Below are 25,918 nucleotides of genomic sequence, written 5' to 3'. Positions count from 1 at the left end.
ACGGCTTTACAGAAGAAATGGCTCATGTAACGCAACATCAAACTATATCGATATAAACGGAATTGTCTCATTCTATATCTCATTTAAAAATATATTGATAGAATTTAAAACGTCGATATACCCGCCCAGCCCTACTTTGGATATGCCGGTATATAGTGTATTAATATTTACCATAATGTAGATAGGACTTACATCTTAGTAGAATTCTCGCTCTTTCCGTACATTGTTGATTGTTCCTTGCTTGGTGCATTAATTAATACAATGTGTTAACTCACATAGAAGTCTCATTACCAGTGACTCAAGCTGTGCTCTGTGCAGCTATTGGGCTGCAATTAATTGCAATTTCTTAGATTCAACACCATTTGACTTCAAGTAGTAATTATAAGGCTGTGTGAGAGTCTAGTTGGTTTAATGTTCTGTCTATCTCTGATACGTTTTTAATAAAGTCATTATGCCGTAAATTACTTTCTGCAGCTGCACTGCTGCTGCTTTATAGAGTCATTAGCAATGATGCATTTTGCCAAAAAGATATTTTACCCTCTTTGAGGGGCTTTATACTGCAATAAAGTAGTACATTAGCACATCTTTGGTAACATGTTTGGGGATACCTTTCTCAGTCTAATTATGTGATACATCATTTATAATTGTAAATTGTAGGTCACCTTCATCTGCCTCGCTATCCTAAAATATTTCTTTAGTGATTTCCAACTGCCATGATTGCCTGCCAGACTGTTTATATTCCCCCATTGTGCTTTCGGGCAGTCTGATAAATTGGAAGCGCAACTCTACAGTTTTTAATCAACTTCATTTAAGGAAAAATAGCAAAACATTAAGTATTCTTTTCACTCATGATAATTTTACCCTTCAAAAATGTCAACTTTTACATACAGTTAATTGTTACTATAACAGGTCTTTGCATAGCATCCATGTGCGAGAGTGGTGTAAGAGTGGAAAAACGATTTTGACTAATCATTGAGAGTCATCATTCAGTAAACGAAGATCAATAACATTGTAATGATGTTGAGCTGTGAGTTCATATATCGTTATCATTTTGTGCTCCTGGTTTCTGGTTCCAGACTTGAAGCTTTGTGGCACGATGAGCTGAAAAGAAGAGGGCGAGAGGGGGCATCCCTGACAAGAGTCTTCTGGAGGTTCTGCCAAACCCGCATGCTGGTGGCCATCTTTTCCCTCCTACTCACAATGGTGGCAGGCTTCGTTGGGCCTGTGAGTACTGTCCAAATCCTCCTTTCCCTTTATATTCCGTTGATTTGGCTAATATGCCTTTCAGCATGGTCGCTGGCTTAAAGTCCCAAGTCCGGGTGTATTTTCTGAAAATCGCTTTATCCCGTTTCACGCTGGTGTGGAAATTGAAATGAAAGCATACTAGGAGATTACAAAGCCTTAGATAGTGAAACCCATATTAATGCCATAGATCAACTGGTTTGTACCCAGTCACGCTTTGGTGCCACACTTTAAATATTCCTCCAAATAATGCCCATAGATGGCCATGATACAACAAAGAGAAGTGCAGATATTTATAAACATTCCTTATCAAAAATGTTAAATAATCACCTTAGACTAAAGGCTAATTATGTTTGATATTCCCAGTTTACGATATTACTGAGTCTGTCCCATTGTTCCTTGTGCTCTAAGCTGTTTATTTTGAGGTGATGTTATGTGTACACTATGTGCTTGTTACTAGCCACAACTAATAGCATTAACTGGATTTAGTTCTTACACAATGATGCATGTGTCTCACATTCCTGTCTGAATTATTTAGTACATTGCTGACAAACCTGTGTTGTATATATTCTTTCTGCAGTTTAAGGACTTACTTATTTTATGTATTTGGCTCCTCACACAATGTTGTTGGTCTACTCATGTCATCTATATCAGGCCTTTAAATTAACAGCCTCTCTGTCTAACCATTCTTTCCAGTTGTCTATGCTTATTTTACTCACTTGATCTATTCTCTCTCCTCTTTTCTCCTCTTTTTATTAAAATCGTACCCTCTCTTTTTTATCCTCCTCCTCCTGTCCCACTTTATCTCTCTCCATGTCCCTGCTTTTTGTCTGTGTTGTTTTCTGCTCATTTCTGTTCTTTCACTATTTCTTCTCTGTTTAATTTACCGTCCTTTACACTCTTTTCCCCCTTTCTCCCCGTCCATCCCCAGGCTCTTTTGGTCCGAGCTCTGCTGGAGTATTCCCAGAGCCCAGTGAACTGCGTGCCGTACGGCCTCTCTCTGGTAGCCGGGATCTTCCTCATGGAATTGATACGCTCCTGGTGTATGTCGCTCACATGGGCCGTCAACTACCGCACTGCAGCACGCCTCCGTGGGGCAGCTCTTACTTTTGCATTCAACAAGATCCTCCGCCTACGCAGCACTAAAGACATCAGTCCAGGCGAGGTAGGTGATATAATCCTGGAGGGGACTCATCTCCAAATTAACTAAATCACCCCCTACTGCAGGGCACTACATGCAGATGATTGAGATGGATTTAATTTCTGCTCTTACACCATTTCTGCTTAGATCTCGACAAATCCCATAGCCTGAGGGAGGGGAGGCAGTCTAGGATTAGTCATTACACAGCTTAAGAGGAATCATTGTCCAACAAGTAAACGTGGGAATAAGGGCAACTGTATTTGGAAAAAAAATGTTTATAGTCCTAGTGATGAGTTTACAATGCACCTTGTTAAAAAGATTTAGTTTATTGTAGATTTGATAATGCAATTTATAATGTGACTCACTGTCTGTCTACCTAGCTGGTCAACATCTGCTCCAGTGACGGCCAGCGGCTGTATGAAGCAGTGTCAGTGGGCTGCCTGCTGGCCGGAGGGCCCCTGGTGGGAATACTGGGTCTGTCCTACACTGCATACTTCCTGGGCCCCACAGCTCTGCTGGGGTCAGCAATTTTTATCCTCTTCTACCCTACCATGGTACGACTTCAGCTAAAACATCTGTAACAGTGAGACAAAGGAAGTTTTGAGACTGTTGTGCAATGCTGTTGTTACAAAGACAGAGACAAAATACAGGATACTTTTACTGCAGGCAAAATAGATTAATAAACAACAACACACACCCAAACACAGACAACTGTCAGTGTTTTTAATATAATGTAAATTGCTGTCAACATCAGATGATTTATTCAGTTTCATTACAGATTTTATTAAATTCATACCAAGTAATGATCATACTCATTATAGCAGTGACAAGCAATTTAATTACAATCATTTCTAAAAGTTTTACCAAAAGTTATGATCATACGTGACAAGCAATTTCATTATAGAAATTTCTAAAAGATGTTGCTTTATTGCTGACTCATTATTTTCTGACCGAGGAACTTTCTAAAATTTGCTTAGTAGAAGACATAAGTAAAATCTTTACGTTAATTTAGACTGTTGAAGAGTACAACCAGCACTTATTAAAAGCATCATAACTCTTTGGCTATCAATCTTCTGTCAACTTTGTAGCTGTTATTTTCAAATTACACTCAGCCTAAGTCAGAGTCTGACAGGCGAAGACCCTGGTATTGATGTGAAAGGCATTTATCACTCCGGTCGCCCGGACAGGCCTGCAGCACAGCTAATGTGATTGTGTCTGCTTTCATTTCCTCCCCTGCCACTTATTTCTCTTGTCATCATTTCCTCTTTTCCTGTCTGGACAGATGCTTGTATCGAGACTGACGGCATATTTCCGCACAAAGTGTGTGGCGGTGACTGACCGGCGCGTGAGGCTGATGAACGAGATCTTGGGCTACATAAAGTTCATCAAGATGTATTCCTGGGAAGAAGTCTTTGCACAGAATATTCACAGTGAGTGGCTGTCATGATCCCCAATGACTCAGCGATATCATAATACACTGCCCATTTCATGTTTGTGGTTAGGACCGGGTAGCTTTCTAGAGATGCAAACTTCATGCAATTAAGTGCTTTATTAGGCTTTTTATTCCCAACTCACCCAGAGTAAAGGGTCACTGCATGTGTACACCTGTCACTGTGGCAAATGAGTAACTAAATTGTCAGTTTATCACCTGAAATTAGACTTATCCTCTTTGTGTTCTGGCAAGATAACCCTGACCCTAAATCCATTTTCATTAGCTTTCGCCGTTTCAGTCTTACCCTGTTCCATCTTCTATAATCCAGGCCAGTGTGAATCCTTTGGCTTCAGGGTTAATTTGCAAGGTTTGGGGCCTTATGATACCTTGAATAACTGTCAAGGCTGCTCTACTTATCCATGAATTAGCGATGGCCTTTTCTCATGAGGCCCTTCCTGTACTGTAGGTTGTGGATAAAAATCATTTGCCATTTTTAATCATGCTTCAAATTAGCCAGGTGGGGCTCGTTTTCACTGCTGTCCTTTGATTACCTATTATAATGATAATTAATCCCATTCAACTTAATGGCAAATGTTCTAAGAGTTACAGTGTCATTCCCTTCAATTACTATTGTTGTTAAATTGATGATCATAGTGTTTTTGCCCTGGGCGTGTGACATTCGCTTTGTAATCCATGCAGAAACACACATAACATCCAAAGCAAATCCCATGGAGAATAACATGTACCAGGAGGATGGAGTTCTCATATTTCACACACAGTGCTGCTGGGTCTGAATTAAAGATGCACAAGCTTTTTGTTCCAGTATTTGCACCCAGTGAACAGCAGCTAGCAGTGTGCATTTGAGAGATACAAATATGGAGGAAGGGAGGCAGGATTTGGGCATTAGACCTGTGCAGTTATCAAGGTTGAGCAGGTTTTGAAGCCCTTTTCATACCATGTATGGATGTGGGGCCCTCGTCCTCCCTCTTGTATCTATTTCTGTCCACCCGCTGTGTACTGTTTAGAGACTCTTATGGTGTTGTTGATTGAATGTTCACTGGAGAACCCTTTGGGAGTCACTCAACCCTAACTTCATTTTCTCTCTCATTCTGTGCGTCTTTGCCTTTTTATCATCAATCTCTCTCTCTTATCTCCTCAACAGAGGTGCGGTCAGAAGAGAGGGGGATACTGGAGAGAGCTGGGGTCATCCAGAGCCTCACAGTGGGTGTGGCTCCCGTTGTCATGGTGATAGCATGCGTGTGCACTTTCACCCTACATATGGCTTTGGGCAATGACCTTACTGCAGCTCAGGTATTTAGCTATGGGAATATATAGTCATCATGTTCACTGCATATTTTCATTTTGGATTAAAGGTGCACTATGAGTTCCTGCATGGTTTCAGTGCTGAAAAGATGGTTGGGGGAGGGAAGTGGGGTTAGTGCGTCTTCTTCACTGAAATTAAGGCTGCTGCTCTAAAAGCACCCCCTACTCCAACCATCTTGTTAGTGATTGGCTGGAACGTGGTTTGTTGTATTTTGGTGCACAGCCTGCACCCCTAGTGTTTGTTTGACATTCACGACCCCTGTGTTGTCTCCCGAGACCAGGCTTTTTCACAGTGTATTCATCGGGCAGGCAGCTAGCCGATCAAGGAGAGATGCCTACGATTTGAGACTAAAATTAAATCGCACTGAAACCATGCAGGAACTCATAGTGCACCTTTAATGTGTCTTCACTGGAAACACGCTTGGTATATGTTTTTGCCAACCATTAAGCTCTACCAAAATTATATTTCCTATTTTTTTGTTATATAAAAAAAGGTTATTTACATTAAATTAATATTTTTTCAATTTGAGTTGATGTGACAAGTCTCTAGCTATTATGAGCATTTATAGATTTTAAAGTCAGATGTAGCCCCAGCTAAATATTTTTGGTCTCTATCTCATCCTACCTCAGGCTTTCACTGTGGTTGCAGTTTTCAACTCCATGACCTTTTCCCTGAAAGTCACACCACTAGCTGTGAGATCACTGTCGGAGGGTGCTGTCGCAGTCAAAAGATTTCAGGTAAGAAATATAAACTGTCAAAGTCTGTCAATCATCTCTGTCACAGAGCCACCTAAATTGCTTTTATTTAAAACAACGCTGGTATGTACAGTATGTCATTTAAAACGCTCAGTTTAAGTTTTGACTGTGGATACAGTATGTCAGTGCAAGCAGGTTTTACGATTCTCAGAGCCAATCAAAAGGTGCTTCTGTTGATGCTAAAAACACACCTGCCCACACCACATACTGACATTTTTGACATACTGTATTTCAAACACAAAAGTCGCATGTTAGTGAGAGATGGTTTCACATAGCCAGCTAGGGTTAAGTAAGCAAGCGTTTCTGCCAAGGATGCACCAAAAGGCTTGAGGCATTGCAAAGTAATGAGGACAGGAAGAACTGTACCTTAAGGTTCAGAATAAGATTTGTTAAAATATATGCGTTCAGGGCCAAAAGTGAAGAATAAGTGAGTTGTATTGTTTGCTTTGCTTGTCTCGTAACATAGCACAACCTCAAGTGTTGAAAATTTCGAGGGGGTCCTAAAACGTTTAAACAATCTTTTGCTTTAACATAAGCAAAGGCAGAAACCTTGAGCTTGTTTTCATTCATTTATTTTCGTCATGCACAAAAGAAAAAGTAGTCAATTGTCTTTTTGCAAGCACACATTTAAAAAAATAATTGTGTGGTTAAAATCAAATGTTGCGTAAATTAGCACACTGTGTGTGTCTCCACAGAGGCTCTTTACGATTGATGACAGAGAGGTTGTCTTGGTCAAAATGGAGGATCCTAGCAATGCAGTGGAATTTCAGGATGCAACACTGGCTTGGGAAAAGGCACGCTCTCCACCTGCAAAACCTAACCCATGTCCCAAGAAGCGAGGAGGAATGATGCGCGTGCTGCGCAGGGAGAAGCTCAGCCTGGACATTTCCACAGAGGACGGCAAAGTAAACAAGGAGGGTCCCAACGCACAAAGTCTCCTCACAAATATGGAGCAGGAGAGTCAACAAAGTACCATCTCCTCCACTCAAAGCATGCGACCTCCACTGCACAAGACCCTGCACCGCATTGACCAAAGCATTAAGACGGTAACACAAACATATACATTAAGTGGATTGAAGCGTAATTTATGGTTCTGCGGAGGCTCCACGCAGAGCTTTCGCCGTAGCCTACGTAAGTGGCCTGAAGTTAATACTTGTGCGTTGCTGTGTGCGTCTAGCCGGCGTGTGTGTGTGTGTGTGGGGAGCGTGTAATAGAGCGAGGGAAAGTGAGAGAGTGATGGTGATTATCTTCGGAGCGAGTAGCGACTCCAGAGTCATAGTGAGAGAAACAAAGTGTCTCCCCTGTGCTTTCTGACCACGGTGGGAAATCTGTAGCAGGAAAAGTTAACCCCATACTTGATTTCATGTTTATGGAGAAGGAGCACCAGGAAATGAGTCGGGGAAATGCAACACTACCAAGCCATGGCCGAAAGACATGCGTTGCCACAACGTGTTGTTACATATTTCGAGAGGTGCACGTCAAGCTACGGCGTAGGGTCCAGCGTGGGGTCGTGTAACTACGTATGTAGCCACAGTGTAGATTTTACGCAGAAGCATAAATCACGCTTAAGGTGTTGGACAAACCTTTGCCTGCTTCATGTAATTCCCACAATGCCACTGTTTTTATCTTTTTTCTAGGGTTCACTGGTTGGGATCTGTGGAGGTGTCGGTAGTGGAAAAAGCTCCCTTCTGTCTGCTCTACTGGGACAGGTAAGATTGTTGAGTTTAGTTTCCCCTTTAAACAGCATAGATTTTCACCCCATGCCACACAACAAACCACAATTTGAAAAGGAATGTTTCAAGGGTTTTCTCTGCTTTCAGCAGTCTGGTTTTGTGTTGCAGATGACCCTGTTAGAGGGTAATGTAGCTGTCAGTGGTGGCTTCGCTTACGTTCCACAACAAGCCTGGATCCTCAATGAGTCACTGAAGGAGAATATCTTGTTTGGAAACGAGTATGACTTAGAAAAGTAAGATGAGCTACAGGATCATGATATTATGAAGAACAAACGTAATAAACTTGCAGTATCCCTAATTCAACATCTTTCCTTATCAGATATAATGCTGTCCTGGAAGCCTGCTGCCTTCTCCCAGACCTTGTAGAGCTTCCATATGGAGACATGACCGAGGTATCTGTTGAAATTGATGATTTTTTTCTTCTTTACTCTTAGTCTATGCTGAAATTCCTTTTGCAGCAGTTTTACTGTATGTAACTGTATGCAGAGGTGTATAAAGTACTAGAGACCCATACTTGAAAAGTACAAGTGCTCTATCAAAAAAGTGACTTGAGTAGAAGTAGAAGTGCTCTTTAAGCACAACACTTAAGTAGAAGTACTAAAGTATTCAAAAAATCTTGTACTTAAGTATTGCAAGTAGTTTATTTTAAAATGTGCTACTCAAGTACTGAAAGTAAAAGTACAAGTATTGTGCTTTTTAGTTATTCAAGAAAGCAGTCAAAAGTTTGAATGTCATATTGTTTATATCATGTCAAATGTTTAGCCAAGGCTGTAGCCAAAGGAATTAACTAATATTAATTATCTTAAAAATAACAAATATTAACAAATACTGAAATAAAATGTACAATTATCACACTGTGCAAGGTAAATGAACATCCTCTCCAGCACAGTAACGATTAAAGCCCCAAAAAACGTATCACACACTAGCTAGTAACATGTGTGATGTAGCTACAGGAAAGTTAGCAAGCTAGCAAAATACAGATAAACTAGCAGCTAGCTAGTTTAACTAGCATACATCACAGGGTCAAACGGTTAACATTCAGTACTCACTGCAGACTGAAACAACTCAGGAATAGCTTCATCTGCTGCAACAATAGCTAAATAGAAAGAGTACAAACTTACATCGTCTCTGACTTCTGAACGGGCAACCGTAATTATCGTACGTAACTAACTTAGCCGTAACTACACACACTGTAGTCTCCGTAGCGAGGAATCCACAACAGTAACGAGTAACGATGCAGCACGTAAAGATTCTCTCGGAGTAAAAGTATTAAACTCATCGAAAATATGTACTCAAGTAAAAGTGGAAGTAGGAGAAAAAAAATAATACTCCAGTAGAGTACAGATACAGCCTTTTAGTACTTAAGTAGAGTAGTGAAGTAGTTCTACTTCATTACTATACAGCTCTGACTGTATGTGACTGTTTGCAATTTAGTTCAACCACAACTAGAGGAGAGTTTTTTTATGGAGCTTTGTTTTTTTTACTTTCTCTTTCTAGATTGGAGAGAGAGGTGCCAACCTGAGTGGAGGGCAGCGTCAGAGAGTGAGCCTGGCACGTGCCCTCTACAGTGAGCGGCCCATACTTCTCCTGGATGACCCTCTCAGCGCTGTTGATGCTCGTGTGGGTAACCACGTCTTCCATAAAGCTATCAGGGGTGCCGCCAAAGGCAAGACGGTGCTCTTTGTAACCCACCAGTTGCAGGTAAGGGACTGGCTGTACATTTCTAGCGATACCAAATTTTCATTCAAAATGTGTATTTTTCCCAAAGCATACAAACGAACTTATGTACATTTTGTAGTTTCAGCATCGTGGAAATATTAGGCCTAACAGATTAATGTAGCCTCTGTTTCTTTTTCTTTTCTAGTATCTGTCTGAGTGTGACAACATTATTCTGATGAAGGACGGGCAGATTGCCGAGCATGGCACCCATGCTCAGCTAATGGGTAAAGAGCGTGACTATGCCAGCCTATTCAACAGCACGCTACAGGAGGTAAGGACTGCAGTCAAGCCAGCCTCCACTTCAAAATGAGCGGTCAAACTAGCCACCCCTATATTTCGCGGTGCGCGTATACACTTGCTATTACGGTGAGACCGTCAAAACTAAAAACAGGGAATTTTCCGACGAAGGCAATTTCCCATTCATTTATTCTGTCTGCCTGCCTGTCTGTCTGTCTGTCTGTCAGAAAGAGAGAAAGAAAGATTTTAGCACACCTCACAACCTGTCATTGCATGATATGCTGAATTCCAAAATAAGAGCCCCCCCAAAACTCATATATACGCTGTTTTGTCTACACATTCAGAAAATTATAAAAATAAAAGTCCTAGCTTCCACAGACCAATTTCACCTCAGATGGAGAGGACACCTTCTCAAGGTGTCAACTACAATGTTTCAGGACATTCTGATGTTGTTTTCCAAAATAAGAGCCCCCCCAAAACTCATATATTAGCTGTTTTGTCCATACATTCAGAAAATCATAAAAATAAAAGTCCTAGCTTCCACAGACCAATTTCACATCAGATGGAGAGGACACCTTCTCAAGGTGTCGACTACAATGTTTCAGGACATTCTGATGTTGTTTTCCAAAATAAGGGCCCCCCCAAAACTCATATATTAGCTGTTTTGTCCATACATTCAGAAAATCATAAAAATAAAAGTCCTAGCTTCCACAGACCAATTTCACATCAGATGGAGAGGACACCTTCTCAAGGTGTCAACTACAATGTTTCAGGACATTCTGATGTTGTTTTCCAAAATAAGAGCCCCCCAAAACTCATATATTAGCTGTTTTGTCCATACATTCAGAAAATCATAAAAATAAAAGTCCTAGCTTCCACAGACCAATTTCACATCAGATGGAGAGGACACCTTCTCAAGGTGTCAACTACAATGTTTCAGGACATTCTGATGTTGTTTTCCAAAATAAGAGCCCCCAAAACTCATATATGTGTGTTTTCTACACATTCAGAAAATCATAAAAATAAAAGTCCTAGCTTCCACAGACCAATTTCACCTCAGATGGAGAGGACACCTTCTCAATGTGATGTCTACAATGTTTCAGGACATTCTGGTGTTGCTTTCCAAAATAAGAGCCCCCCAAAACTCATGTATATGCTGTTTTGTCTACACATTCAGAAAATCATAAAAATAAAAGTCCTAGCTTCCACAGACCAATTTCACCTCAGATGGAGAGGACACCTTCTCAAGGTGTGATCTACAATGTTTCAGGACATTCTGGTGTTGTTTTCCAAAATAAGAGCCCCCCAAAACTCATATATATGCTGTTTTGTCCATACATTCAGAAAATTATAAAAATAAAAGTCCTAGCTTCCACAGACCAATTTCACATCAGATGGAGAGGACACCTTCTTAAGGTGTGATCTACAATGTTTCAGAACATTCTGATTTACAGTTTCAAAATAAAAGCCTGTCAAAGTCAAATATGAGACAAATTAGATATGATTTTGGATTCACTCAAAAGGAAACGCCCTGTTACCACAGACTAATTCCACTTGAGGGTTTTAGTACACGACCCCTTGGTGTGACCCATTAAGTATCAAGACATTCTGATGTACAGTTTCAAAAAAAAGCCTCTCAAAGTCTGAAATATGAGACAAATTAGATATGATTTTGGATTCAATTTAAAAGGAAGGCCCTGTTACCTAGAATATTTCCACTTGAGGGTTATAGTACCACGACCCCATAGTGTGACCCCGTAAGTATCAAGACATTCTGATGTATAGTTTCAAAATAAAAGCCTGTCAAAGTCTCAAATAGAACATATGACTTTGGATTCAATTTAAAAGGAGCCCGTTATCACAGACTATTTCCACTTGAGGGTTATAGTACCCCTTGGTGTGACCCATTAAGTATCAAGACATTCTGATGTGTAGTTTCAAAATAAAAGCCTGTCAAAATGTCAAATATGAGACTAATTGCATGATGTTGGATTCACTTTAAAAGGGCACCCTGTTATCAAAGAATAATTCCACTTGAGGGTTATAGTACACGACCCCATAGTGTGACCCAGTAAGTATCAAGACATTCTGGAAAGCTGGAAAGCATGAAGACATGCTGGAAAGCATCTTCTGTTGGGGGTAGATTGCTGCGGACGAATCTAGATGCTAATCTGTACCTCAGCACATCCAAGTTGGATGTCCATCCAACTTTTCTTTTCGCCATACAGAAGGAGGGCATACCTTCTTGCCACAGGCAAAGCCTCTTCCAGGCTACCAGAGAGTCCACATTTAGTAATTGCCTGTAACTTACAAAGATGGGTCTTCAGTCTTGTGAGGGCAGTGGCCTTCCCAATTCTGTACAAACTGCTTGTGGTGTTACAACCTGTGAGGACGTGTCATGCAGGTAAACAATCACAAAGCACTGCTCCAAGCTTCTGAGCGGACGACGACGGACAAATCATTCCTTAAGGCCATGTCCCGAGTTGCATAAACACTGCTGAGGATCCAAACATCCCTTTGCTTGAATAGTATAGCAGCAAAACTATTACATCTGTATCATCACATTCAACAATTAGACAAGTATGTACTGTGCAAGGTGTATTGCATGTACAGTGCCTTGCAAAAGTATTCACCCCCTTGGCTTTTTACCTATTTTGTTACATTAGAGGCTTTAGTTCAATGTTGTTTTTTTTATCTGAATGTTATGTGATGAATCAAAACACAATAGTCTAAGTTGGTGAAGTGAAATGAGAAAAATATACATAAAATTATTTTTTAGAAATAAAAAACAGAAAAAGTCAATGTGCATAACTATTCACCCCCCTAAAGTCAATACTTTGTAGAGCCACCTTTTGCGGCAATCACAGCTCTAAGTCGCTTTGGATAAGTCTCTATGAGCTTGCCACATCTACATCATCCCATTCCTCCTTGCAAAACTGCTCCAGCTCCTTGAAGTTGGATGGTTTGCGCTTGTGAACAGCAATCTTTAAGTCTGACCACAGATTTTCTATTTGATTGAGGTGTGTTTGGGGTCATTGTCCTGCTGGAAGGTGAACCTCCGTCCTAGCCTCAAATCACGCACAGTGTTACAGGTTTTGCTCAAGAATATCCCTGTATGTAGCTTTGTCAGCACCTATATCGCCAGTACTGGGCCAACAAGTGCTGAGAGCCTTGTACCAAACAGCAGTGTGGCGTCACAGCCACCTGGTCAAACCTCTTCTCTGGAACCCAGTTGGAGGATGGAGGCTCAAAGAAGATGGGTGCATTGAACCTGTGATGTTACAGAAGACACCAGCACCTAAAGAAGTTAGAGACATCACCCACTACTATACTGTAAAGACGGAAACTGCAACGATGCTACCAAATGCCAGTGTCTTTCAGTGGGCTTGACCTGCACAGAGTCTTGCTCTTGCCCTTTCCCAGGCTATCCAAATATGACCCACTTTGTCACTGATGACAATGTGGATGAGTGACAGTGGTGTGTTGCAGTGGTAACATCATGGGGAGCTGACCTCCCCAAAGTGGCCACTGGAGATGGCCTAACCCCCAGAATGACTACCAAAAGCAGTTCATGTTCCAAATGGTTGCTGCTAGAAAGAGCTTGAGATTCAGTGATGAGGGGGGTCATTCCCCCTCACAGTGTTTATTTTGTTAGATTGCCATTTGTTTGTTTAAGACAGTCATTTAATTTGTATTGTGTTAAATTATAGTTTTATTAAAAGGCTCATTAAGGTCAAACTGCAATCCTGAATCCTGGTCTCCTGTTTGTGCAATGGTAAGGTGTTATCTTTTGATTTCAATCTTTGTTTCCATATGGACTATATAGTACAAGGTGCCATATGATACCACTGATAATGGGCTTTGGACTTGAGACTAAATTATGTCAGTGTTCCATCTTCTTTCATTTTAGACACATCATGCATTGAGTGAAAGAACACCCTGATTTGTCATGCTATATTTACACATTTGGTATTGCTGGATTAAGCACAACCCCACTTTTCCAACAAGAAATCATATGTGTTTCTATTATAATCCCTGGAAAAGTAACCACAAAGTAAATGAAAACATTCTGCATAGATATTAATTTTTTGCATGTTCGCCTATTTTAGGTATGTCTTTATTTATTCCATACATCATGATATTCATATCCAGTCTTTTCTAGTAGGTAAAGCAACTTCCTGACTACAAACATGCTAAGTTTCAAAGCTCTCAGAGCTTGTGTGATTGATCTGCATTAGTTTAGATGCCTTAACTCCCATGGACAGGCTATATTTTAGTCCTTCTTTGGTTTTGGGTTGTGTAACAATATCTGTTAATTTAACAATCTTAGCAGTAAAATATCTTTAGCCAAGAATCAATTTCATATATGGGAGACCCTAGGGATGAGGAAAAACATTGTTGGGTTTAGTTCAACCTCCAGTAGGGGTATCTCAAAAACTAAAGCCCTTTTTGACCATTTGTCACCAGCCTAAATATGCCTCATATTTGAGACTTTGACAGGCTTTTATTTTGAAACTGTACATCAGAATGTCTTGATACTTAATGAGTCACACCACGGGGTCGTGTAATATAACCCTAAAGTGGATTTATTGTTTGATAACAGGGTGTTTTCTTTTAAATTGAATCCAAAATCATATCTAATTTGTCTCATATTCAAGACTTTGACAGGCTTTTATTTTGAAACTGTACATCAGAATGTCCTGAAACATTGTAGATCACACCTTGAGAAGGTGTCCTCTCCATCTGAGGTGAAATTGGTCTGTGGAAGCTAGGACTTTTATTTTCATGATTTTCTGAATGTATGGACAAAACAGCTAATATATGAGTTTTGGGGGGCTCTTATTTTGGAAAACAACATCAGAATGTCCTGAAACATTGTAGATCACACATTGAGAAGGAGTCCTCTCCATCTGAGGTGAAATTGGTCTGTGGAAGCTAGGACTTTTATTTTTATGATTTTCTGAATGTATGGACAAAACAGCTAATATATGAGTTTTTGGGGGGCTCTTATTTTGGAAAACAACATCAGAATGTCCTGAAACATTGTAGATCACACATTGAGAAGGAGTCCTCTCCATCTGAGGTGAAATTGGTCTGTGGAAGCTAGGACTTTTATTTTTATAACTTTCTGAATGTGTAGACAAAACAGCGTATATATGAGTTTTGGGGGGCTCTTATTTTGGAAAACAACATCAGAATGTCTTGAAACATTGTAGATCACACCTTGAGAAGGTGTCCTCTCCATCTGAGGTGAAATTGGTCTGTGGAAGCTAGGACTTTTATTTTTATGATTTTCTGAATGTATGGACAAAACAGCATATATATGAGTTTTGGGGGGCTCTTATTTTGGAAAACAACATCAGAATGTCCTGAAACATTGTAGATCACACATTGAGAAGGAGTCCTCTCCATCTGAGGTGAAATTGGTCTGTGGAAGCTAGGACTTTTATTTTCATGATTTTCTTAATGTGTAGACAAAACAGCTAATATTTGAGCTTTGGGGGGCTCTTATTTTGGAAAACAACATCAGAATGTCTTGAAACATTGTAGATCACACCTTAAGAAGGTGTCCTCTCCATCTGATGTGAAAGTGGTCTGTGGAAGCTAGGACTTTTATTTTTATAACTTTCTGAATGTGTAGACAAAACAGCGTATATATGAGTTTTGGGGGGCTCTTATTTTGGAAAACAACATCAGAATGTCCTGAAACATTGTAGATCACACATTGAGAAGGAGTCCTCTCCATCTGAGGTGAAATTGGTCTGTGGAAGCTAGGACTTTTATTTTCAAGATTGTCTTAATGTGTAGACAAAACAGCTAATATTTGAGCTTTGGGGGGCTCTTATTTTGGAAAACAACATCAGAATGTCTTGAAACATTGTAGATCACACCTTGAGAAGGTGTCCTCTCCATCTGAGGTGAAATTGGTCTGTGGAAGCTAGGACTTTTATTTTTATGATTTTCTGAATGTATGGACAAAACAGCTAATATATGAGTTTTGGGGGGCTCTTATTTTGGAAAACAACATCAGAATGTCTTGAAACATTGTAGATCACACCTTGAGAAGGTGTCCTCTCCATCTGAGGTGAAATTGGTCTGTGGAAGCTAGGACTTTTATTTTTATGATTTTCTGAATGTATGGACAAAACAGCATATATATGAGTTTTGGGGGGCTCTTATTTTGGAAAACAACATCAGAATGTCCTGAAACATTGTAGATCACACATTGAGAAGGAGTCCTCTCCATCTGAGGTGAAATTGGTCTGTGGAAGCTAGGACTTTTATTTTTATAACTTTCTGAATGTGTAGACAAAACAGCATATATATGAGTTTTGGGGGGCTCTTATTTTGGAAAACAACATCAGAATGTCCTGAAACATTGTAGATCACACATTGAGAAGGAGTCCTCTCCATCTGAGGTGAAATTGGTCTGTGGAAGCTAGGACTTTTATTTTTATAACTTTCTGAATGTGTAGACAAAACAGCATATATATGAGTTTTGGGGGGCTCTTATTTTGGAAAACAACATCAGAATGTCCTGAAACATTGTAGATCACACATTGAGAAGGAGTCCTCTCCATCTGATGTGAAAGTGGTCTGTGGAAGCTAGGACTTTTATTTTTATGATTTTCTGAATGTATGGACAAAACAGCTAATATATGAGTTTTGGGGGGCTCTTATTTTGGAAAACAACATCAGAATGTCTTGAAACATTGTAGATCACACCTTGAGAAGGTGTCCTCTCCATCTGAGGTGAAATTGGTCTGTGAAAGCTAGGACTTTTATTTTTATGATTTTCTGAATGTATGGACAAAACAGCATATATATGAGTTTTGGGGGCTCTTATTTTGGAAAACAACATCAGAATGTCCTGAAACATTGTAGATCACACATTGAGAAGGAGTCCTCTCCATCGGAGGGGAAATTGGTCTGTGGAAGCTAGGACTTTTATTTTCATGATTTTCTTAATGTGTAGACAAAACAGCTAATATTTGAGCTTTGGGGGGCTCTTATTTTGGAAAACAACATCAGAATGTCTTGAAACATTGTAGATCACACCTTGAGAAGGTGTCCTCTCCATCTGATGTGAAAGTGGTCTGTGGAAGCTAGGACTTTTATTTTTATGATTTTCTGAATGTATGGACAAAACAGCTAATATATGAGTTTTGGGGGGCTCTTATTTTGGAAAACAACATCAGAATGTCCTGAAACATTGTAGATCACACATTGAGAAGGAGTCCTCTCCATCTGAGGTGAAATTGGTCTGTGGAAGCTAGGACTTTTATTTTTATAACTTTCTGAATGTGTAGACAAAACAGCATATATATGAGTTTTGGGGGCTCTTATTTTGGAAAACAACATCAGAATGTCCTGAAACATTGTAGATCACACATTGAGAAGGAGTCCTCTCCATCTGATGTGAAAGTGGTCTGTGGAAGCTAGGACTTTTATTTTTATGATTTTCTGAATGTATGGACAAAACAGCTAATATATGAGTTTTGGGGGGCTCTTATTTTGGAAAACAACATCAGAATGTCCTGAAACATTGTAGATCACACATTGAGAAGGAGTCCTCTCCATCTGAGGTGAAATTGGTCTGTGGAAGCTAGGACTTTTATTTTCATGATTTTCTTAATGTGTAGACAAAACAGCTAATATTTGAGTTTTGGGGGGGCTCTTATTTTGGAATTCAGCATATCATGCAGTTGTCACAGAGGTTGTGAGGTGTGCTAAAATCTTTCTTTCCTTCTTTCTTTCTGACAGACAGACAGACAGGCAGGCAGATAGACAGACAGGCAGACAGAATAAATGAATGGGAAATTGCCTTCGTCAGAAAATTCCCTCTTTTTAGTTTCACCGTAATAGCAAGTGTATACGCGCACCGCGAAATATAGGGGTGGCTAGTTTGACCGCTCATTTTGAAGTGGAGGCTGGCTTGACCGCAGTAGGTAAGGCCAGGGGCACATGAGGCACCAGGCCAGTTCTTTTGAGTAAGGCATCTTTACCCCGACTGCACAAAAACATTGAACATTAGCTGAATAATTCATAAGCCCAGAAAGTTAGGCCCAATAGCTGGAAATGTTAATGCATACATGGCTTTTCATTACTTATGCATGCATTGATTTACTGGTGAGCTGCTAAAGACTCTGTCACTGATATCTCTGTTTAAATGACTTGCAGTGTGTTGTTGTTACAGCTGCTGTGATTTGTGTCATGTTTGAAAGCTCACTTTCTTTCCTTACCTTTTTGTCTCTTAGAATCTGGTGAAAGAGAATTTAAAAAACAAACAGTGGAGGGCAGGTGCAGAAAAGGCTGACAGTGCTGTTGATGTTGCCAAGGTCGGACCACAGGTGGAAAATAAGAAAGGAGGTGAGAGACCCTGCCACTTTTCATGCTCCACATGTAGAATAAATGCTAAACGCTTATTTTCCTTGAGAGTGCTTAATGTAACTTCTTTCTTGCATCTTTTATTCAGAACGACTGATGAAAGCTGAGGAGAAGGGCTCTGGTGCAGTCGCCTGGTCTGTGTATGGTGCCTACATCAAAGCAGCAGGAGGTACAATCATCTTCATCATCAACATCTTCCTCTTCCTCTCCACCACAGGCAGCATAGCTTTCAGTAACTGGTGGCTAAGCTACTGGATCAAGCAGGGCAAAGGGGTGAGTTTGGAGACGATTCTGCTTTACTATAATAGATGCCTCTTTTTAGTGTGTATTTAGCTCCCATAAGAAAGATAACTACTATGCTTCGGTGAGTTGTGGCAGCTTACTGAGCATTAATCTGAATGTGCATGATTAAAAAAGTAACGGCACTATGGTAAACTTAATTAAAAACAAGCACGAGCAGTGAAGAAACAGATGTGCAGCAAAGCAGGCGTTGGCTGCTATTGAGAAATGTGCTTGGAATGGTAAACATCATTGAACTGACTGATTTTCATGTACTTTTTGTATTTGAAAGTATGCTTTTCTCAGTTTCATTAGAGGCAAAATTCCTACATGGGGAGAAATTGGATTTTTTTTTTCTCACTTTTGGTAATTTGTTGCTCTATCTGCCATCAGAACACATCAATAACCTTGGTGAATGAAACGATGGCAAGCAACAGCATGAGACTCAACCCTCACATTCAGTACTATTCAACTGTTTACGTTGTTTCCATGGGAACTGCTTTGCTACTGAAGACAATGAGAGGGCTGGTGTTTGTGAAGGTAACCTTCCTCAGAGATTCCTCTTCTTCTGTCACATGCTTTGTCTAATCAATCACTGATGAACTTTGAAACATAGTGGTATTGAAAAGGAATATTAAGTTGATACAGTATATCAGTGGTGTACAGTTAAGCAGTGCTCCTCCCTAATTGTCTTTATTGTCATTTTGTTCATGCTCTTGTGCTTCCAGTGGTATAATTGAAAATGCCTGTAGGCCAAATCCATTTATCTGTCCGCTACTGCCATGTCTTACAGCTTTACAATGACTGTGTGTGTGTGTGTGTGTGTGTGTGTGTGTGTGTGTGTGTGTGTGTGTGTGTGTGTGTGTGTGTGTGTGTGTGTGTGTGTGTGTGTGTGTGTGTGTGTGTGTGTGCCTCGGGTGTGCTTCTTTTTCAAGCTAACCCATCCTGACACTGCATTGCAGAGGTTAGGTCCCCACGTTAATGTGTGCCACTTGAAATTGCTAATTTTCAAAGATGGCTAATCTTTCTTTACCCCTAGCTGTGATGAGATCTTTGGGAGTGTTGAATATTCCATTAATAGAATTAATTTGTTCTCTGCTGCCACATGTAATTCCTGTCCTATTGGTGAAATGTCTCTTGCTCATTAGGTCATGACCTTTATGTCATGCCTCCCAGAAACTCATTATAAATGAAGATTTGACAGCTTGCCTTGTGCGAGGAAAAAAATAACTACCCACCACAGTGCACATGCTTAGCATATGGTGAAGTACCCATTTAAACTCTACAGGCAACATATGAGTGCCACTGTATTTATCCATTGTGTGTTTTTGTGTTTGAGGCTGAGCACATTGACAGATGATTTCCTTCCAACCGTCTGTTTATCCAAGCCGTGATGCTTTCCGTATGTTTCTTAAAATTGTTTGTTTTCATGTCAGGTCTCATGTTCAACCACGACTGTTGTTTGTGTTGACAGTGTACGATTAAGGCTGCCTCCGTGCTCCACGACAAGCTGTTCTCCCGGCTCCTCCTCAGCCCCATGCACTTTTTTGATACAACACCTCTGGGTCGTATCCTGACCCGCTTCTCCAGAGACATGGATGAAGGTGAGACTTGATTTGTCTTGACTGTGAACCTTCCCCCAAGAGAGCTCTCAGTCAGTGAAGTCGCCCTGGTTGACAAGTGTACTGCCAAGACACAGTGTGGTTTCACATGGAGTATTTTGCGCGCGTGGCTTTCTGTTATCTACTTTACTGGTGTCTTTGCATGTTGATTTCGTGGGTTGCTGTTTTTTTTGGATGGTTGGTTTTGATTCTACAGTGCATATAATATTTTTGTATACTCCTATGTGTCTCTTTCACTCTTTGGGGAAAACAAAACGACACTTTAGGTGGACACAAAGAGAAGGTTTTCTTCACATATAGAGATGGATCCAACACCACACAGTGTGTTTCATTTACAATATGTCTCCTTTCCGAAGTTGATGTACGTCTCACCATGCAAGCTGAGATGCTGCTGCAGAACCTGACCCTGGTGCTGTTTTGCTTTGGAATGATGGGAATCGTCTTCCCCTGGTTCCTGGTCTGCATCTTGCCCATTGGAGCCTTCCTCTACATTGTCAACCGTATCTGCAGGTCAGACTCTCATCACTCCTGTTGTTATCATTGCTATTGGCATTGAGCCTGAGATTCAAACAGACTGCACATTACACTACATCTCCTTCAGAGCCATCTGAGCAGTGTTACCGGCTACAGGTGATTAATAAGCAACAAGTGTTCAAAGTTACTTTAAGTGGCAACTAGTCTGCATTTGTTGATTTTTGTCCACTAGGGGCAGAAAAACATCCAAATGAGCTGACACATAACACACTGGCTCATAAAGTTAATAGGGTGGATGTGTAAGCAAACAATTGCCAGCAGACACAGAGCGACATTTGCATTTGTTTGGAGTCATTTTTAGTTCTCCGCCAAGTCCTGAGACACATATCTAGGTCTTAAGCTTCTAGATGCATCTTGTAGTCTACAGTGGGTTTATTGTTTTTTCTGACAGCTTCTGCTGTTTTGTTTGATTTTAGCACTGTGAGTGTCCATTATTTACTTTACAAAGAGACATTTGATTAAATGTTAATTTAAAACAAGTCTCATGAACAAACAATGCTGCCAGTTTAAAAGGGCTTGGAGCATGTGGTGAATGTGATTAGCTTTGTATTGCTATGTATATTGCCTTGTACAAGCAACGGCATACATGGCAGCACAACCCATAATAATTATTATTCTAATCAGTAACTTTTATTGGAGGGTACTGAAGGTAAATAACAGTGGAAGAGGTGCTGTGATAATCTTTATCTGCAAGTATGGGAGTGTTATTGGTCATTGATTACATTTTTCACAGCTTCTGTTGCAGCAAATGTTGCAGGAGCACCCTGAATTATCTGATGACTCTGCTTTAGTCATTATTTACAGTTTTGCAGCAATTGTGCGATAAAGGTGGATTCACTGTGGGGAACAACAGCTCACTGGTATCTTGGGAAATAACCACAGTATCTTTCCTGTATCTCAAGAACAACGTGATTCTCAGTGTTATTGTTGTGCTGGTGTAAAGCCAGAAAGTACGAAAGCAAAATCTATGTGTCTAATGTTATTATACATACAAACAGTACATTTGTAGCTTTCCATCATAAGTAATGACATATTAAATGTATGATTTTTGTGTGACAAAGCGAGTTTTTGGGGGAAACCTGCTCCCAAATTACACACAGCATCCTTTTCCCTTGTGCAGATATAAACCACTTAATACTGTATCTTGCCTGCACAGAAACTGTAATTCTTTACTTCTTTAATCAGATCTGATACCAGTTTGTCTCCTGAGGGATCAATTTAGTTATAAAATGTCTTCATTTATCTTTTAAGAGACACTTGTAGGCAATGCAAGTGGAATTAATGTTGAACTTTGATAGACTATTAAGCACACAAGAACCAAAAGGAAGAGATGATCCCCAGCTGTTACCAAAAGGTAGTGATCCCCCTTGGCAACACTTTAAAATAATGAAATACTATATCTTACAAAGTCATGACATCCCAGGATATGTATAGATGTTACATCAAACTGGATCTTCCATTGAAATTACCCACATCTAAAGCAGCTTTTATTGAATTCTGAAATGAAATAGCCCAGGGCATAAACATGTTTGTCTGGATCCCATCCTCCAAGCGAGGAAGTGTCATGTTTTTTCCCCCTCTCTTCTGGGCTTTTATGAGAAAACCAAATGATTCATAGGAGATTTGTAATTCACATGCACCATCCATTCTATCTTGGTGTCTAAAAGTAGAAAGACACCCCCCCCTCTCTCCTTCAGTCAATAAACCTCTCTTGTTCACACTACTCCATCGAGTCTGGTGTCTCTCTGGCTGCCAATTGTATGGCCGTCTGTGTGAGATGGTGCTTACAATATTGCACATGCATCACATAGCGGGAAGCGACCGGAGCTCTGTCAGGAAAACAGGTGACCATATCCTTCTCTCTCTCTCTCTCCTCCATGTCATCATTACCTGTCTTCCACACAACTGCATCATTAGAGCTGATGCATTTTCCATTCCTTCATTCTTTAGTGGTCCCTCCCTTATACAGTTATAATGTCTGTGCTCTTTTCAGTATCTTACTTAATAAATATGTGGTTGAAGGCAGCAATATCAGTTTGACCAAAATGTGAAACTTTAGATCTTAAAATAAGACCCAGTTACCTTCACAAAGGTTTGTACGTCACATGTCATACTGGATTTTACAGGGCTTGATGTAGTTTATAGTAGGAGTAAAGTGTTGCTCATTGGGTTTTCCAATTTAATGTATAAAAGATTTGCTCCTCACATGCCGGAGCGTATTTACACACAATACCCTACCATTTTCATTCAAATGAGGCAAACCTAAGTGGAGGCTTTCCAATTCTGCAGTGCTGTTAACTTGCCTGATTGGGATTTTTTTTTCCACAACCATTTAGGGTTATAAAAAAACAACTTGAATTGGAATGAATATCTGTAGTTAATTTATGTCTGCCTGTAAATAAGAATAAATAATTTAAGACAGTATACCTTTCAATCATCAAAATATGAATCAGGTTATAGACACTAGAAAAACAGCTAGAGGTCCAAAAGATAATAACATTTTGCAAACATCTGTATTTAATAATTTTTAATCACAGATTTACAAAATAGTGATATTATTAAATAAATTCCTATAGTAGGAAGTTAAATGTAAAATATTATCTTTCTCTATTTCCAGGGTTTTGATTCGCGAGCTGAAGCACCTGGAGAACATCAGCCAATCACCTCTCACCTCTCACATCACCAGCAGTCTTCAGGGACTCTCCACAATCCACGCCTATGGAAGAGGGCACGACTTTCTCCAAAGGTGAGTATAATGATGCCTGTCAGATATGGAGATCATTAAAGTTATTTAATCTCTCGTTGTAGTTTTTCAGTTTACTCCTCGGTTAGTAAATACACCAAACCTTATACCAGAAATCTTCCTGTCTGCAAGCATGGCAGGATGGAGTTCTTCTTTCCTTTGCTCTGGTTGAAATGTGTTTATCTCTCTTTTTCCAGATATCAGGAATTACTCGACAACAGCCAGGCCTCCAACTACCTCTTCAGCTGCGCTATGCGTTGGCTGGCTGTCCGCCTGGACCTCGTCAGCATCTTTCTTATCACCGGTGTAGCCCTTTGCATTGTCTTAATGCACAATCAGATACCTCCAGCCTATGCAGGCCTCGCCATATCGTATGCAGTGCAGGTTTGTAAAAAAACACATGTAGTAACACAGACACTGGCAGCCCGAGTAGTCTTGAAAGGTTGAAAAGAGTCTGAGGCTGCAGACAGGATTATAAATGTGACGCTCACCCGGTAGAGCATACGCCCCATTTAGGCTGAGTCCTTGGCAGTGGCTCGGGTTCGAATCTGACCGGCAGGCCTTTGCTGCGTGTCATCCCCGTTCTCTCTCTCACCCCTTTCCTGTCATTCTACAGCTGCTCTAATAAAAACAGGCAAAAAAAAAAAGAAATGTGTCAAAGTAAAGTCCCTTTTGTTTTTAACAGCTGCTATAAAAGTGCCCGTTATAGCATTTAGCTAAACAGTAGTTTAGAATACCATTTGTTTAGCATTCAAAAGTGGCTGTTGTTCAGCAGAAGTTACATACTGTAGTCTCACTTTAATATTTACATATTCAGCCTCCCTCATTTTCTTTTTGGAGGGGGATGCATGAAAGTACTGTATACATGCAAGCAACTTCCACAGCCTGTCTTAGAATATTTTTTGTGTCCAATGTATGGTTTTATTATTATTTTTTAAATGCTCAGTGATTTAGAGTATGTCATAATCAACAGAGTCATGACAGCCATGGCAGAGAATTGTCAAGGAGCCATATCAGCAAATCTGTTTATTTGGCTGTAATTCTTTTGATTCTTTTACTGTTCATTCATTGAAGGGGAGCAACACATGGTAAATACCACGTGTTTCATAGTAATTGTTGCAACAGTGTTAACCTTCCACCTCTCTCTGCTTTTCTTTTACCTCCAGCTGACCGGCTTGTTGCAGTTTACCATGCGGCTGCTCACAGAGACTGAAGCTCGGTTTACATCAGTTGAGAGGATCAATCATTATATAAAGGTAAGAGCATTGATTAACACAGTGAGGAAGGTGGATTATGTGGCACTCAGGCACATTGTACATGATCAAATAGACTGGGACGCTTTCTAGAATCTCCCCATCAAACGCAGACCAGCCCAGAATAACAGCAGCTGAATATTGGGCAGTTGGCATGTCCAGACGTGTTTGGGCTTTTTGTGTGCATATGATTGTGTATGTGTGATAAACACAGCACGAAGCATATAGAAACCCAGTGCATATAGAAACCCAGGTCTTAACACACTCCAGCTCACATGACAGTGCTTGTTTCACACAACAAACTGCAAAGATACGAATATCAACTCAACTTTTTCTTTTCTTTTCAAAGAAAAGCTCATAGAGAGAAAATCACTACGAATCAGTCAGGGGGCTTGCACCTCCACAGAGATTTAGAGATTTATACCAGATACCATCTCTGCTCCTTATCTCAGTTTCTAGAGAGTGAAGCACCCCGTCAAAGTCCTGAAGCAGATGCTCCTGCCCCCTCTTGGCCTCAGCAAGGAAACATCACCTTCCAGGATGTGGAGATGCGTTATCGTGATGATCTGCCACTTGTGCTTAAAAATCTGTCCTTCACCATCCTGCCTGAAGAGTCCATCGGCATTGTTGGCCGCACAGGTTCAGGTACAAGTGACCCATTTCTGTTCCCCAGCCAGCAGCATTTTCAGCCTGTTTCACATATTGTTTTAACAAATACACACATTTCTTCATGCAGTATCTTTTCTGTACATGTTTGCAGGAAAGTCCTCTCTGGGTGTAGCTATGTTCAGACTTGTGGAGCTGACTGGAGGCTCGATTATCATTGACGGAACTAATATTGCACAGATTGGTCTGGATGACCTGCGGAGCAAGCTAGCCATCATTCCTCAAGAGCCGGTGCTCTTCATCGGGACAGTCAGGTATTCCGAATGATAATTACTTACCAAGCTTTGTAACTTATGCATTTTTCCAGCTTTACAAAATGTAAAAAAAAAAAAAAAAACAGAGGAGAGGAGAGGGAATGAATGAGAAACAAATAGCCCTCAACCATTAATGTGCTCTTAAACAACTGCTCTAATGGAAAATCCCCCAGTGTCTAGTGGTGCAAAAATGTGGTCAAACTGGGCATCTGTCAGCAGTCTTTACATATGTATGTAACAACACTTCCTTCCCATATAGTGGATACTCAACAGTGACATGACTTTAGTCAACCTGCCTGTTTAAAGCTCCAATATATGTTTTTTACATCAAAACTAAGCATAATTGCACATCTGTATCTGTGATCATGTTTAAATACATACCTATATCCCACTACTTGCCTTGAAATGGTTTTCTAAAGATGTTTAATTCTGGTGCCAAATATTATATAGACTCTGTGTCTATTAATGTGAATGTAAAGCCACACCAGAGGGAAATCATAACAGAAACAAAAATGGTGCAAGGCAGTAAGAAGTGAAAGAACAGATACGCTAAATTTGAGACGGTTTCAAAAACCAAAACATCAGCAATCATTTTA

The 25,918-nt window shown here is 40.2% G+C and overlaps 1 protein-coding gene across 3 annotated transcripts in view; it reads left to right on the top strand.

Moving 5' to 3' along the window:
• wu:fb13g09 (multidrug resistance-associated protein 5) overlaps window positions 1–25,918 on the top strand; it is a 50,484-nt gene that overhangs the window by 21,897 nt on the left and 2,669 nt on the right. For 2 of the 3 annotated variants that reach the window (XM_039813382.1, XM_039813381.1), the window contains exons 4-25: window positions 1,077–1,224; window positions 2,174–2,407; window positions 2,764–2,937; window positions 3,666–3,813; window positions 4,978–5,126; window positions 5,769–5,876; window positions 6,590–6,940; window positions 7,532–7,603; window positions 7,736–7,860; window positions 7,947–8,019; window positions 9,125–9,328; window positions 9,492–9,617; window positions 17,842–17,953; window positions 18,060–18,244; window positions 18,644–18,790; window positions 19,725–19,854; window positions 20,229–20,382; window positions 23,024–23,152; window positions 23,347–23,533; window positions 24,316–24,405; window positions 24,855–25,047; window positions 25,163–25,322. In XM_039813382.1, the coding sequence (XP_039669316.1) occupies window positions 1,077–1,224; window positions 2,174–2,407; window positions 2,764–2,937; window positions 3,666–3,813; window positions 4,978–5,126; window positions 5,769–5,876; window positions 6,590–6,940; window positions 7,532–7,603; window positions 7,736–7,860; window positions 7,947–8,019; window positions 9,125–9,328; window positions 9,492–9,617; window positions 17,842–17,953; window positions 18,060–18,244; window positions 18,644–18,790; window positions 19,725–19,854; window positions 20,229–20,382; window positions 23,024–23,152; window positions 23,347–23,533; window positions 24,316–24,405; window positions 24,855–25,047; window positions 25,163–25,322 (3,399 nt within the window). The remainder of the gene's footprint in view (window positions 1–1,076; window positions 1,225–2,173; window positions 2,408–2,763; window positions 2,938–3,665; window positions 3,814–4,977; window positions 5,127–5,768; window positions 5,877–6,589; window positions 6,941–7,531; window positions 7,604–7,735; window positions 7,861–7,946; window positions 8,020–9,124; window positions 9,329–9,491; window positions 9,618–17,841; window positions 17,954–18,059; window positions 18,245–18,643; window positions 18,791–19,724; window positions 19,855–20,228; window positions 20,383–23,023; window positions 23,153–23,346; window positions 23,534–24,315; window positions 24,406–24,854; window positions 25,048–25,162; window positions 25,323–25,918) is intronic. The other variant, XM_039813383.1, reaches the window with a different exon arrangement.

This window comes from Perca fluviatilis, chromosome 10 (genome assembly GCF_010015445.1).
Source record: "Perca fluviatilis chromosome 10, GENO_Pfluv_1.0, whole genome shotgun sequence".
Classification (NCBI taxonomy): domain Eukaryota; kingdom Metazoa; phylum Chordata; class Actinopteri; order Perciformes; family Percidae; genus Perca; species Perca fluviatilis.
Note: the sequence above shows the minus strand (reverse complement) of the source record. Positions and strands in the feature narration are given on the sequence as shown.